The sequence below is a fragment of the Lethenteron reissneri genome, chromosome 41, assembly GCF_015708825.2.
Source record: "Lethenteron reissneri isolate LAM-NWPU_2019-01 chromosome 41, ASM1570882v1, whole genome shotgun sequence".
NCBI lineage: Eukaryota > Metazoa > Chordata > Hyperoartia > Petromyzontiformes > Petromyzontidae > Lethenteron > Lethenteron reissneri.
In genome coordinates this window covers 900,783-913,127 of record NC_083819.1, presented here as the reverse complement: position 1 = coordinate 913,127, position 12,345 = coordinate 900,783, and the positions used below count along the sequence as shown (strand labels likewise).

At 54.0% G+C, this 12,345-nt stretch overlaps 1 protein-coding gene across 1 annotated transcript; it reads left to right on the top strand.

Annotated features, from left to right (window-relative positions):
* The first annotated feature begins 1,114 nt into the window (after positions 1-1,114).
* Positions 1,115-10,565, top strand: LOC133352608 (protein starmaker-like). Its single transcript, XM_061568356.1, has 5 exons — positions 1,115-1,503; positions 3,980-4,026; positions 4,797-4,890; positions 5,931-7,174; positions 8,828-10,565. The coding sequence occupies exons 1-5, from the start codon at positions 1,371-1,373 to the stop codon at positions 8,903-8,905; spliced, it is 1,596 nt and encodes a 531-aa protein (XP_061424340.1). The 5' UTR covers positions 1,115-1,370; the 3' UTR covers positions 8,906-10,565.
* Positions 10,566-12,345: the final 1,780 nt, after the last annotated feature.

Here is a 12,345-nt window from a genome sequence, read left to right as displayed (position 1 = left end):
GTTGAGCTTAACACGTAGTAGGCTTGCACGATCAATATTATTCATAAAGGTTTGTGGGTTAGATCGTGTAAGTATAAATGTGTCCGAACCCTCCACCACCCGACACAGCCAGTAAGGTTGGTCACGTGACAAACCTTACTGGCTGTGTCGGGTGGAGGAGGGTTACGACGCATTTATACTTACGTGATCTCACCAAAAAACCTTTATTATAAGATATATCGAGTTGGATGAAGATGCTTAGCTCCTGTTTAAAAGTTGGAGGGTGCAGCTTTCCCCCACCTTGCTCTTCCTCGTGTTCCCACAACCATGACCTTATCACCGGGGTAGCAACCCTTCTATTGTGGAGGGCCGATTCAGAAACACCCTCGTGCGGGCCACACATTGATGCACGCAGCTGAGCCACCTCTTGTCATTGCAAGGGGCCTTCGCAGCGACATTAGTAACTTGAGCGTGCCAAACTTCGAACGTGTAGCCAGCTCGAAGAATTTGTCCCGCTAGTATCCGAGTAGTGCGGATAGGTTGCTTGCAGTGACGGATTGTAGCCACGGTGGCTAAAAGATGTTCACTACCTCACCTGGTATACAGGAGGTTGTGGGTTCGATCCCGACCCTGACGCCTGCTGCTGTATATTTGAAGTTTGCATGCTCTGCCCTTGGTTGCGTGGATTTTTCTCCGAGTCCTCCGGTTTTTACGTCCACATTTAGAAACACGCGTTTAAGGTATTTGGCCGTAAAGCATTTCCAGATGATAAGCCACTTCGTTGAGCGATCATTGTGGCCAGGTCACTTCTGAAAAAGATCTGTATAGCTCAGTGGGCCTTATCTGGTAAAATAAAAACTAGTTTAGTTTTAGATTTATCTCATTTACGAGCCGTATGTAAGCGGTAGGCCTCGTGTGACCTCGGGTCGTATGAAACGAAGTCGGGGGCCGCGTTGCAGCTCGTAGATTCCCCGCTACTGTCCTGTCATTGGCGCCCCCCCTCTCCTCCTCCTCCCAGCCCTCACCACCACCACCCTCCACGCCTCCCCCATACCCAGCACCCCCTCGCAGCCCGCCACGCGCCTCCTGTGCGGCCACGTGACCGCGTGTTCGCTCATATAAGCGCGAAGCCGGATCGCGGAGGTTTGCTGCGCTCCACTCATCGCCACCACCACCACCATCAGCAGGCACGCCATCACCGCATCGCCGTCATCCCGCCGCCTTCACCCCGTCTCCATGTAACCTCCACCCAAGCGCAAGTCGTAGCTACGCGCACACGCACACTCACACACACTCACACACGCGCACTCACTCACACACTCTCTCACTGCACAGCGGCAGCCGTGGGTCGGCTCGTCGTGTCGTTGTTGCTACTCTGACGCCCGTGCGTGATGCACCTCGGCGTGCCTGGGGACGGACGAGTCGGAGGAGGAGGAGGCATGGCTCGCTTCGGGAGCAGACGGCCGTGTCGCGACCGACTGCGTGTGTGGCTCTGGCTGGCTCTGCTCGCCTGTGCCTCGCCGGGTAAGATTCGAGCGCTCTCATTCACGATGGTGGGCCGGGGTGAAATTGGAGCATCGTCGGCAAGGCAGATTCATTTTGTTTGATCAACCAGCACATGCATGCATGCAATGCGCGAGTATTAAATGATTTCAAGAATCCGCATGTGTTATGTAACCGTCCGTATCCAAAGCTTGAATTCTCGTTGAATGTGCAACCACCCCCACGGGTCTCTGGTAGACTCGGAGGGAGCGCGTTGACCAATAGCCACAGCCATATAGGTACACTCGATGTGGTGTGCCGGTTGCTGAGTAAATGCTCCTTGTTACTAGGCCCCGATAGAACCAGGTTGACATGAAGAAGCCCTGGTGGTAGCACGAGCCTTCGTGTAACACACGCCTCGCGCTTACCTCGCTAGATCGCCACCCAACTCTTGTGCCGTTCTGAGCTTAATTGGTCCTCGCAAACAGCACTCGGTCTGGCAATCTGTGCAACTTAAACTTGGGTGAATTTGTTTATGTATTGACTTGTCATACGTACGTACGTGCAAATGTATGTGTGTGTGTGCTATTATGTTATATTGCGTAAATGCTAATGCTTTATCTCTTGTCTATCTGATACCTGGCGTTATATTTAGCATAAGCAAAGAGGTTCAAGAGAGGTTTGTCTCACGGTGCCGCTGTAATATAATCCGCCCCCAAGCGCGTGCCTCCAATGTTAAAGGCTCGCGGGTTTCAGCACCACGGACAGCGCCTGCCCGTCCGTGATCGCCAATGAGACTGCACGCGTACAGTCGATGACGATCGCCCGTGTCGCCTGTGTAGACTGTCTGGGAAAAGTTGTGTTTGCGAGCACCTATGAAAGCCGGCACGGCGCACAAGGGGGGTTGGTGTGGGTCCAGTACCGATGTCTACGGCTCACACCATGGTACTCGTTTAAGACTGAGTCGACCGCGTAGAGACCCTTGTACGAGTTTTGCGGGCACGCTCTACCTGTGTTGGCCGAGATCGGGAATGAAACGTGGGTCGCCGGGTTTGTAGCGCCGTGCGCTAACCGCTATGCCACCGAACAAAGATCCCCCGTATAGCCTTAGCAGACTGCTGGGGCAAGTGACGCTCAGCGCCACCAGACCGCACACACACACGCACACACACACGCACACACGTACACACATGCACACACACACACGCGCACACACACGCACACACGCACACACATGCACACACACGCACACACACGCGCACACACACGCACACACATGCACACACACGCACATACACGCGCACACACATGCACACACACGCGCACACACACACACAAGCACACACATGCACACACACGCGCACACACACTCATACACGCACACACGCACACACACGCACACACGCACACACACACGTGCACACACACACGCACACACACGTGCACACACACGCGCACACACACGCGCACACGCACACACACGCGCACACACACGCACACGCACACTATATGCGATGTGTGCTTCGTCCTCGTTGCAGAGTGACTGCCGCTAGCGCCTGGAGCCCGATCCTCGTTTGATAACTCGCGGCTCGTGCCAACGCGGCGACCTTGCGGCGTGAGCACCTCGCCCGCCGTCGCCTCGCCTCGGCGAGAGCTCCATCGCGTTTGTCATTCCGGCTCCACGTCCTCCCGCTGCCATTCAGTCTGTTTACGTTTGATCGCGTGTTGTGAAACATTAGACTTGAACAGATGTAGAAAGCTCGGCGTTATGTGAACCTCTCGGATCCCGAACTCGCCGTGCGCGTGCAGAGCAGCGATTGTCTCCCCGGCGTTACGGAGGTGGGGGGCACGGGGGGGGCACGGGGGGTGGGGGGCACGGGGGTGGGGGCACGGGGTGGGGGACACGGGGTGGGGGACACGGGGGTGGGGGGCACGGGGGGTGGGGGCACGGGGGTGGGGGACACGGGGGTGGGGGACACGGGGGTGGTGGACACGGGGGGGGCACGGGGTGGGGGACACGGGGGGGGCACGGGGGTGGGGGACACGGGGGTGGGGGGCACGGGGGGTGGGGCACTCTGCCCTATGAACTCAGCCGCATGAGTTCCATTCCTGGTCAAGCTCGCACACGATCGGATCGGCGCAGTGAGATCTGAACCATTCCTGAGCCATTCTGCACCCCGCAGGCCGCCCCTCCAGTCCTCCCGCCTCTCCCCTCCCCACCTCTCCAACCCCCTCTCCCACCTTCCCTTCACCCCCCCCCATCTCCGATTATCACGGTTGGCTGTGTACGGTGCGAAAGACGTTCAACATACAATCTGCGTTGACCAGCGTGTTGGTGAAGTAGCGGTCAAATACCGCCCACGTGACCAGCACGGCGTGCATTGACAAGGGGCTATTAATCATGATTATTGTGAGGATGAAAGTGTGACCTTTTCAATGTCGTGGTAGCAATGCCTCAGTGTTGCCTGCGGTGTCGCTGCGTATTCATGACGCAAGGCTGCGCATTGTTCCCCACCAGCGTTCGCCTTCCCTGCACCAAGCAACATCGACACCATCAGCGACAAGGTACGGCCCCCCACGATTTACTGAGACACTGGAATAATAAGCCACAGTGTAATACTCGGTCCCCTTTTGCCTTCGCTAAACAGTGTAAACCCCACTCATATTTTCCAAATAACATTGACGTTGTGCTATTTTTATTAAAAAATTGTCAGAGTTGAAAAAGAGAATTCTATATTTAGATGCTTTATCATTAAACATTTTAATTGAAATCAGTCGCATTTAACATAATTCTGGGTTGTTTAAATGTGGTTATTTGGTGACTAAACTGAAACTATAAACTCAGCACCCTTAAGTGCTCATTTATAATCAGAGGTGGCTGAAACCTGGATTCCAACCCAGGCTCTTCGTGGTGCAAGCGCAGTTCACTCGCTTCTTGTTCGCCGCCTGAGCCACCCAGAGCATATAAGTCACGATGCCACATTCACCTCGACTCCCTCATCATCGTTGTTCGCTCTGCATGCGCATGTCCAGGTTGCTAGCGCACTCGCGCTAAGAACCCGGCCACCTGAGTTCAATTCTCCACCGTGGCGAACTTCAGCGGCGATTATCTGAACCAGTCCTGAGCTTTCTCGAGATGAACTCCACCTTCAACTAGTAGCTGGTGCAGTGTCCAAACATCAGGACTGGGGAGACAAATGCAATCCGGCTTGTATCTGGCCACACCAGACCCCTCGTGTGCAGTATCGGCCTTAATAGGTGTTCGCTCACAGAACTCGCCTCAACAGTCTACGGCGCTGTATACGGGGAATCTTCGTCTTTCTCTTTGTGCCCAGGTGATGACCTGCATGGTTGAGGCTCTGTCAGGTGCTCTCTCAGAAGCCACGCCTCGAGCTCCCAGCGACCGCTGTCTTCGGCTGCTGAGAGAAGGCATGAACCACGGGGCGTGGGGCACGGGACACCTGATGGGGGCTATGGGAAGTTGACAGTGGGGCATGTGGCACTGGGAAAGGATCACTAATCACGGCACGTGGGCAATGATGAGTGAGACGTTTACATGCAAGGGCCTTTGTGACCCCGCTGCCTGATAAGGGTCTGCCCATGCCCTGAATATTGTGTTGAGGTGATTTGACCAGAATTCACCACGCTGCTCAATGTGGGTTAAAAGCATGGACAATATAATATTTGAAGCTTTCGTGACTGCAAGGAAAAACCTAAGAGTATGGACAATATACTTGGGAGCATCGGAATACGTAGCACAATGGATGTTGCTGCAGTATTGTGTATATAATCACCATACACATGCACTCAATCTCTCATCATATCTTGGAAGCTAAGCAAGTTGTGCCTGCTAAGTGCTATGATGGTGGACGGCCTGGAAACGCCACGTGCTGAAGGGTTGGGTTGTGAAATGGCCAAGAGATGGGAGTACAGCAATTGATTCTTAAATCCATCTGTGTTGAGTTTCGAGTAAACATGGGTGTTATCCGATTTGCTCTGGGTTCCTCCCATGTGCCAAACACTCGTTGATAGAACTGGGCAAAACGTGCTAATGCAGGACCCCCTTGAGCAGAAGGGTTTTAAGATTCAGCAAGGCTTTCGTAGGCAAATCCAGGGCATTGTTATCATTGCATAGATCATTGGATAGCAAGCAAGTCATGGGAATTGTGAAACCTGACAGGTCACGAAACGTCAGGGCCGATGACATGGGATGTGGACACCGTGAATTAGGCAGAGGTCAGGGGCCATTCGGGAAGAGATGCAAGGATTGAGATGCGAGATACTGGACATTGGACATTGAATGTGAGAATTATGGGAACGTAACAATATTAAATAGAGCTCGGGGCATCGGATGGGCCAAGCAGTTGACTTGACATGTTGTGCCCCATAGATGGCATCATGCTCTTGGCATTGACCTCTCCTGGATCTGCTCAGTGATGAAGTGTAACCTGGTGATGACTTGGTTGCAGATAAGAGGATAGCTGGCTTGCTGCATCACGAGGGAACTCGCCAGGATGGTGAAGAGGTGGAGAAGAGGAAGGCGTCTTCAGAGGAAGATTCCAAGCCGCAAGAAGATGACCAAACCAAACGCAGCGAGCACGGACACGAGGAGAAAGGGGCGTTGGAGCAGCGCCTGAAGTCCGTCTCAGAAGCACACCATCGCAGCAAGGTTGACGACGACGAAGATAGCAGCACGAAGACAGACAAGGTGAGCGCCGAGGAAGACGATTCGTCAATGAACGCGAAGCAAGGCGATGAAGCTGCAGCTCATGGCGAAGGTAAACATGAAGATGATGATGACGACGACGATGATGACGATGATGTTGACGATGCTCCTGATGCTGATGACGCTGAAGATGACGACACAAAGCAGGAGTCGGCACCCAAGCGCGGCACCGTCCACTCGGCACCGAGCGGCAAGGACTCGGCCTCGCACGAGGCTGGCAGGGGCATGGGGGAGAGCGCAATGGACGGCAAGTCCAGCAAACACAGCACAGCGCACGTGGACTCGAGTCACGGCGACGAAGAACACAACCACGGCAAAGCAGACGATGACGACGACGACGACGATAACGATGACGACGATAACGATGATGATGATGATGAAGACAGAGAAGCCAACGCGTCTGAAGGCGTCGAGCCACCGAGGGCGGCGACGTCCGCGGGGCAGTCCCGGCCCCGGCCCCGGGAGGCGAGCGAGGCCGTGCGGCAGGCCACGGAGGACGTGGAGCGCCAGCTGATGAAGATGAAGCCGCACGACGAGGACGAGGACGACGCGGCGGACGACATCCATCGCAAGCTCGACCTCGACAGCGAAGCTGAAGGCGGCGATGACGACGACGACGACGATGCCGGCGGCCAGGCGCTGGACAAGCGAATGGCCGAGAGTCCGAGCGACGAGAGGACCACGCAGTTCGAATCGGCGGAGCGGAGGCAGCGTGCCGGGAAGATGATCGCGAGGGCCGTGGCCAGATTCCGCTCGGGGCTGCGCGTCTCCTCGACTCAGCCGCACGCCTCCTCGGAGCCTTCCCGTCGCGCCCCCGAGGAACAGCATCGCGATGACGACCATGCAGACAACGACGGCGACGATGATGATGAGGAGGAGGAGGGCGAGGTGAAGAAAGGCTCCGATGCAGATGGAGATGATGGAGAGAAGATGAGTGGAAGAAGCTCTCGGCATGAGGACGATGTCAGCCGGGAAGGAATTGCAGAGGTCAGTTAACTTAATTGACGCTTGCACGTGTCGCACTCTGCATATTTGCGCCATCTGAGTTCGTATCGAGGTGGGGAAATTAAGTTAAGCACGTGATTTACATTTCATGTTATCTTGCCAAAATACCATCTTTGGATTTAACTTTATTGGATTAGTATAGGAATTCGTACATCTCTTTGGAGATGTAATAGAGTGTACTGGTGCAAATTGGGAATTCAATGTCCTCAGCGGGCATTGGCAAGGGTCGGTGTTGTAGCCACATCTCAAATGTGACGCTTGCCCACGACTCTTCCTACATAGAGGAGTTTCGTGTGAAAAAAGCCTCCGATTTCGTATTTTTAAGGACAATTTCTTATTTTGAGGGGATTTTCGTGGAAACAAAAGTGACGTCACCCGATGCCACGTGACTCCAAATTTGGTGGGGAAATGCCCATTTGTGATTTGTGGTGATGCAATACTCTCAGATCAATACGAAACAAAACTATTATGGACTATCCGAAATGTCGCGTCTAGGTGTATTATTTAGGATTAATCCAGAAATGATGAACACATTAAAACTATACTATACTCACAACCTCTTTATTTATCAGGTTAAGCCCACTGAGCTCGTAGCTATTTTTCATAGCTGACCTGGCCACACGTGACGGCTCATCGAGATGGCTTTTATCATCATCATCATCATCATAAACTTCACATGGGGATTTATAGTAGCAGCCAAATAATCTAAACGCACGTTTATACACGTGGTGGGAAAACCCGGAGGACCTGGAGAAAAATCCACGTGACCACGGGGAGAGAGAGAACACACGAAGTCGAAACACACAACAGGCATCTTTAGGATCTGGGATCGAACCTGTGTCCTCCTCCGCGCCTGCGAGGGAGATAACCTCTCGCCACATCGGATGAGTTCAGACGTAACGCAGCACTGATATCAGCCGTGGCCGGGAATCAATCTCAGGTCAGGGTGGAGTAGTCACGTGGCAGTCAGAGCACTGCGCTACGAAGCCGGTGACTGAAGCGATCTTGTGCCTCACCGAGGTCAACTCAGACGTATAATGAGCACCTGGTGTTGTCTACAAACATCTCAACTGCGGAGACGGAGGGGGACTGCGCGTAGATCTGGTCACAGCCCCCCCCCACCCCCTTGCGTCGTGCCGCCCTTCAGAGGTGTACGCGAACAGCACCACCAGCCTGTGCAAGGCTGCCAGGCATCTTTGTTTTGTCCATTGAGTTTGTTTCTTTATCTCAGTTTCTGAGCACAGGCGAAAAGGCCCCAGGGACTAGACTTCCCGCAGCAAACATCACCACTGGAAGCGCAGTAGTTAATGATGACTACAGTGTGTATGTTGAATTGAGCAAGGTTATTGTTGCAAGAACTCGGGAGGGAATTCCAAAGCCGAGCAGTGCGAGATTAGAAGCGGAACGAGAAGTGTCGTGCCCTGCAGTGTGGTGGTGGTGGTGAATCACAATATGGTGGTGGTTAATGACGGTGTGGTGGTGAATCACAGTGTGGTGGTGGATGAGACGACACAGAGCTGTGTCTGGCAGACCGAGCCCTCCACACGGGTGAAGTTCAATGCGGAGGCGTCGCCATGGCGTTGCGGTCGTTGTTGTGGCCGTCCAAGTCAAAATGCGTCGCCTCCCTGTGCGCAGAGGGACGAGCTGGAGGGCATGCAGATGGAGCTGGAGACGATCGCGCACAAGCTCCTGCAGCTGAAGCGGCGCGGATGACGGCGCCGCGGGCACGCAGCTCGCTCGGCAGGGCGGTGTTGGTCTCTGCACGAGCACCGGTGGTCCCAGGGATTCGTCTCTCGCCCAAAATTGTCCAGGGCCCTTCTGAGCACCGCCGCCCGGCCATCCGCCCTCCGCCACGGTCGCGATGAGATGTTAACTCCCTCGCCTGGTATACAGGAGGTCGTGGGTTCTATCCCAACCCTGACGCCCGTGTATTTGGAGTTTGCTTGTCTCTCTTCCCGTGGTCGTGTGGATTTCCCTCCGGTTCCCCCACTCCACATTTAGAATGAACATGGCGCGTTCAGAGTATTTGGCTGCTATAAATTCCCACGTCATGGCAAGCCACTTCGTTGAGCTATCATTTGTGTTAGCCGGGTCACTTCTGAAAAAGAGCCGCATATCTCAGTGGGCCCTACCTGGTAGAATACTTTAACAAATAGTGCCAGTTTCTGTTCTGCCCCCTTGACAGCCGTTTTCACGACCGGTTGTCAATGGGGAAGTGATGGGAGCTGGGGTGCGGGGTGGGGGGGCAAATCTATGTTCTGGACCTCCGACCCGTAACGCTGCGGCTAAAGTGACCCCCCCCCCCCCGGGTGCGGCCGCTAACTCCAAGCGGCGCCCGAGAGAGGAGCGCGCCGGGGGCTCGGGGCTCGGGGGGAGGAGGGAGGGGGGAGGGGCTCGGCACCCAACACCAGACGCGGGCGTTGCCGCGAGGTCAGATGCGACGTCAAATTGGCGATGCGGCGATCATCATCATTGCGATATCAGCTTCCCATAAGCTTGTGATTGTGTTTCACCATTACTATCGCTCTGCTTTTGTAGTGTGCTGTAGTTAAGGTACAACTCAAGATCACTGTAGGGTTCGTTAACGGTAGTTAACTCAATATTAGCCTGCCCGAATTAGTCCTATAATCTAGCAGGCGCCTCGATGTCAGTTACACAACATTACTTAAACAATTCGAGGAACTAAGGAAAACAAATCGACAGCGATGTTATACGATCGCCAATCTGCCAATTCCTAAAAAAAAATATTTTGCAAAGCTATTATTTAATGGAAAATGTAATGGATAGTCATATTTCTATTTTAAAAGTTTGATTATTGAGGGTAATTTTATTATATTTCACAATTGTTCAGGAAATCGACAAATGTAACCACACACAAAAATCGGGAGCGCTGATAATCGCGATATAACGATATTTAGCAAAAACAAAGTGTGCGGGGTGCAACTACGGTGGATCTTGTGTGGTACGTAGCGTCCATCCCAGCGTGGCGGGGCCGCGGCAAATCTTAGCCACGTGAGGCCACGCGGGGCCACACGAGGTCACGTGAGGTCACGTGGGGCCACGTGGGGCCACGTGGGACCCATGAGGCCACGCGGGGCCACGTGGGGCCACGTGAGGCCACGAGAGGTCACGGGCGTCCTCTGGGCCACACGCTTCTTGACGCCGCCGAAACGCAGCTTGCGCATTCCTTAATCAATGCACATATATATATACTATCACTATTGCCGGAAAGAGATAAATAAAAGAAGAAAAAACACATAAGCAATTATTTATAGAATCGATAGTTATATTTTAAAGAAAAAAAACCTGAATGTACGCTACCTATATATTACCTGAGCGCTTTGCTGTGGCATTAAACATTGATGCGGAAGAACGCGGGAGTGGTTTTGTCTGAGAGCGGTGACAGCCGCCTGCAGTTGCTCTACAACAGTGGCATGCGCTCGGAACAATCTTCCACTCTCGCTGCGGTGGAACTCCCGCCATGACCGCAAAGCTGGGGTTGCCACCTCTACGGTTCAACAACAAAATAACCGGAGGCCCATCGCGAGAAGAGTGATGAATAGTTGACAATACTGGACGAGGGGAGAACTCCGGGTACCTTACTGCGTTGTCTTGAGTGGGGCACTGTTACATAAGCGGGAAGGATTTCTCCACAAGATAATGAATGTTCCTGGGTAAATCCAGAGAGGTGGCAACCCAGCTACCATGAGCCGACTTTGTGTACTGCTGAAGAACCATTCCACGCTGACGCTGCTGCGCCACACTAGGAATGTCGTTGTTGTGATCATTGTGGCCCGCCATTTTCGATCCACTGCTAGATGAAGGTCCCTGCTATGGTGGCGTGAGCTCTAGCTGGGCTATGAAGTGTGGCCCTCTCTGCTGAATGCGTATCGCTCTTTCTCGCCTTGATCACCCCCTCGAATTCTCTCCGTCAGCCACTATTTTTATTCTCTGCGTTTGACCTCCTAACCACTCGCCTGGCTGCTGTTTACAGCAGGGACAATGCTCTGTCCCAGTCTACGCTCGGGCCTGGCGAGAGCGAGCCTCGACCTCGACGTTGACATTCAGCAGAGACCACGCGGCCCACAGTTTGTGTCCCTTCTGCATTGAAAACTTCCACACAAAGAACGCGTTTGCCAAGGAAACCTTCCGATCGCTCACAGCCCCAATGCCTTTTGGTAAATTAGTCGAACACAGCGGTGCCTCTGTTTCATTTAAATCAACTCCGCGTTCTCTGTGTTCTCATCCGCTGGGAGACGCAATGCGTCGAGAGACACCGTTAATTAGACGAGAAATAACCCCCTCCCCCAAACAATCATACAATTTAATTTGCACTGCATTGTATGATTGTATATTCAGCCATACGCATGCACCCTGGTGTAAATGCAGCATTTCCATCTGCACCTTACTGGGAATGCTGCTCAGCTGTACAACCAGCGCCCTCTTGGAAAGTCGCGTGCGGGTGTCGCTTCGCCGTCGACGTGGAGCGCGCACGTCGCCACGTGGCGCAGCTCATGTGCGGCGATGACGCGTGGCGCTCCATCCTCGCAATCCGGGTGAGCTGGAGCGTGCCCGGCTGAACCCTCGCTACGACTCGCTTAGGGTGCGTTTTACTGCCGTGTGACAGCCACGTTGTGAATTCTGTTCACCTCGTTTTATTCCTCTGCCTAGAAGCAGGCATCGCCGTCGTGTTTGCGCTCCTTCTCTGTTAGCTGTAAGACAATCACACACGCAGCGTCATCAGCTGGTGACGCGGGGTTCCCTTTCGATGATATCGCTTCAAGTGGAATGTTCGCACGTGGAGTCCGTGACTCGCACGTGGACACACACAGCGCCAGACATCCCGCCGGTCCGCCACCACTCGAGTCGTCAATGCTCGAGCGGTGCCCTTTGCTTTGTGAGTGCACAGCGCTCGTGTCGACTCACTGCTGGGTGGGGCTCTCACGACACCGTGCGCGAGGTGGGGGGTCATCGAGCCGTACTTCACCACGCTGCTCGGTGCGGGGTGGTGCCAGAGGAGGGCATTCGACGTGGACACGCAGCAGTGCAGACCCACACAGGTTTAGCGTCACTCTCCCCTCGACTGACTGCCACGGAGCCGCGCAGCCTATAACACCTGCTATTCACAGCGGTCACCCATCCAACAATGCCCG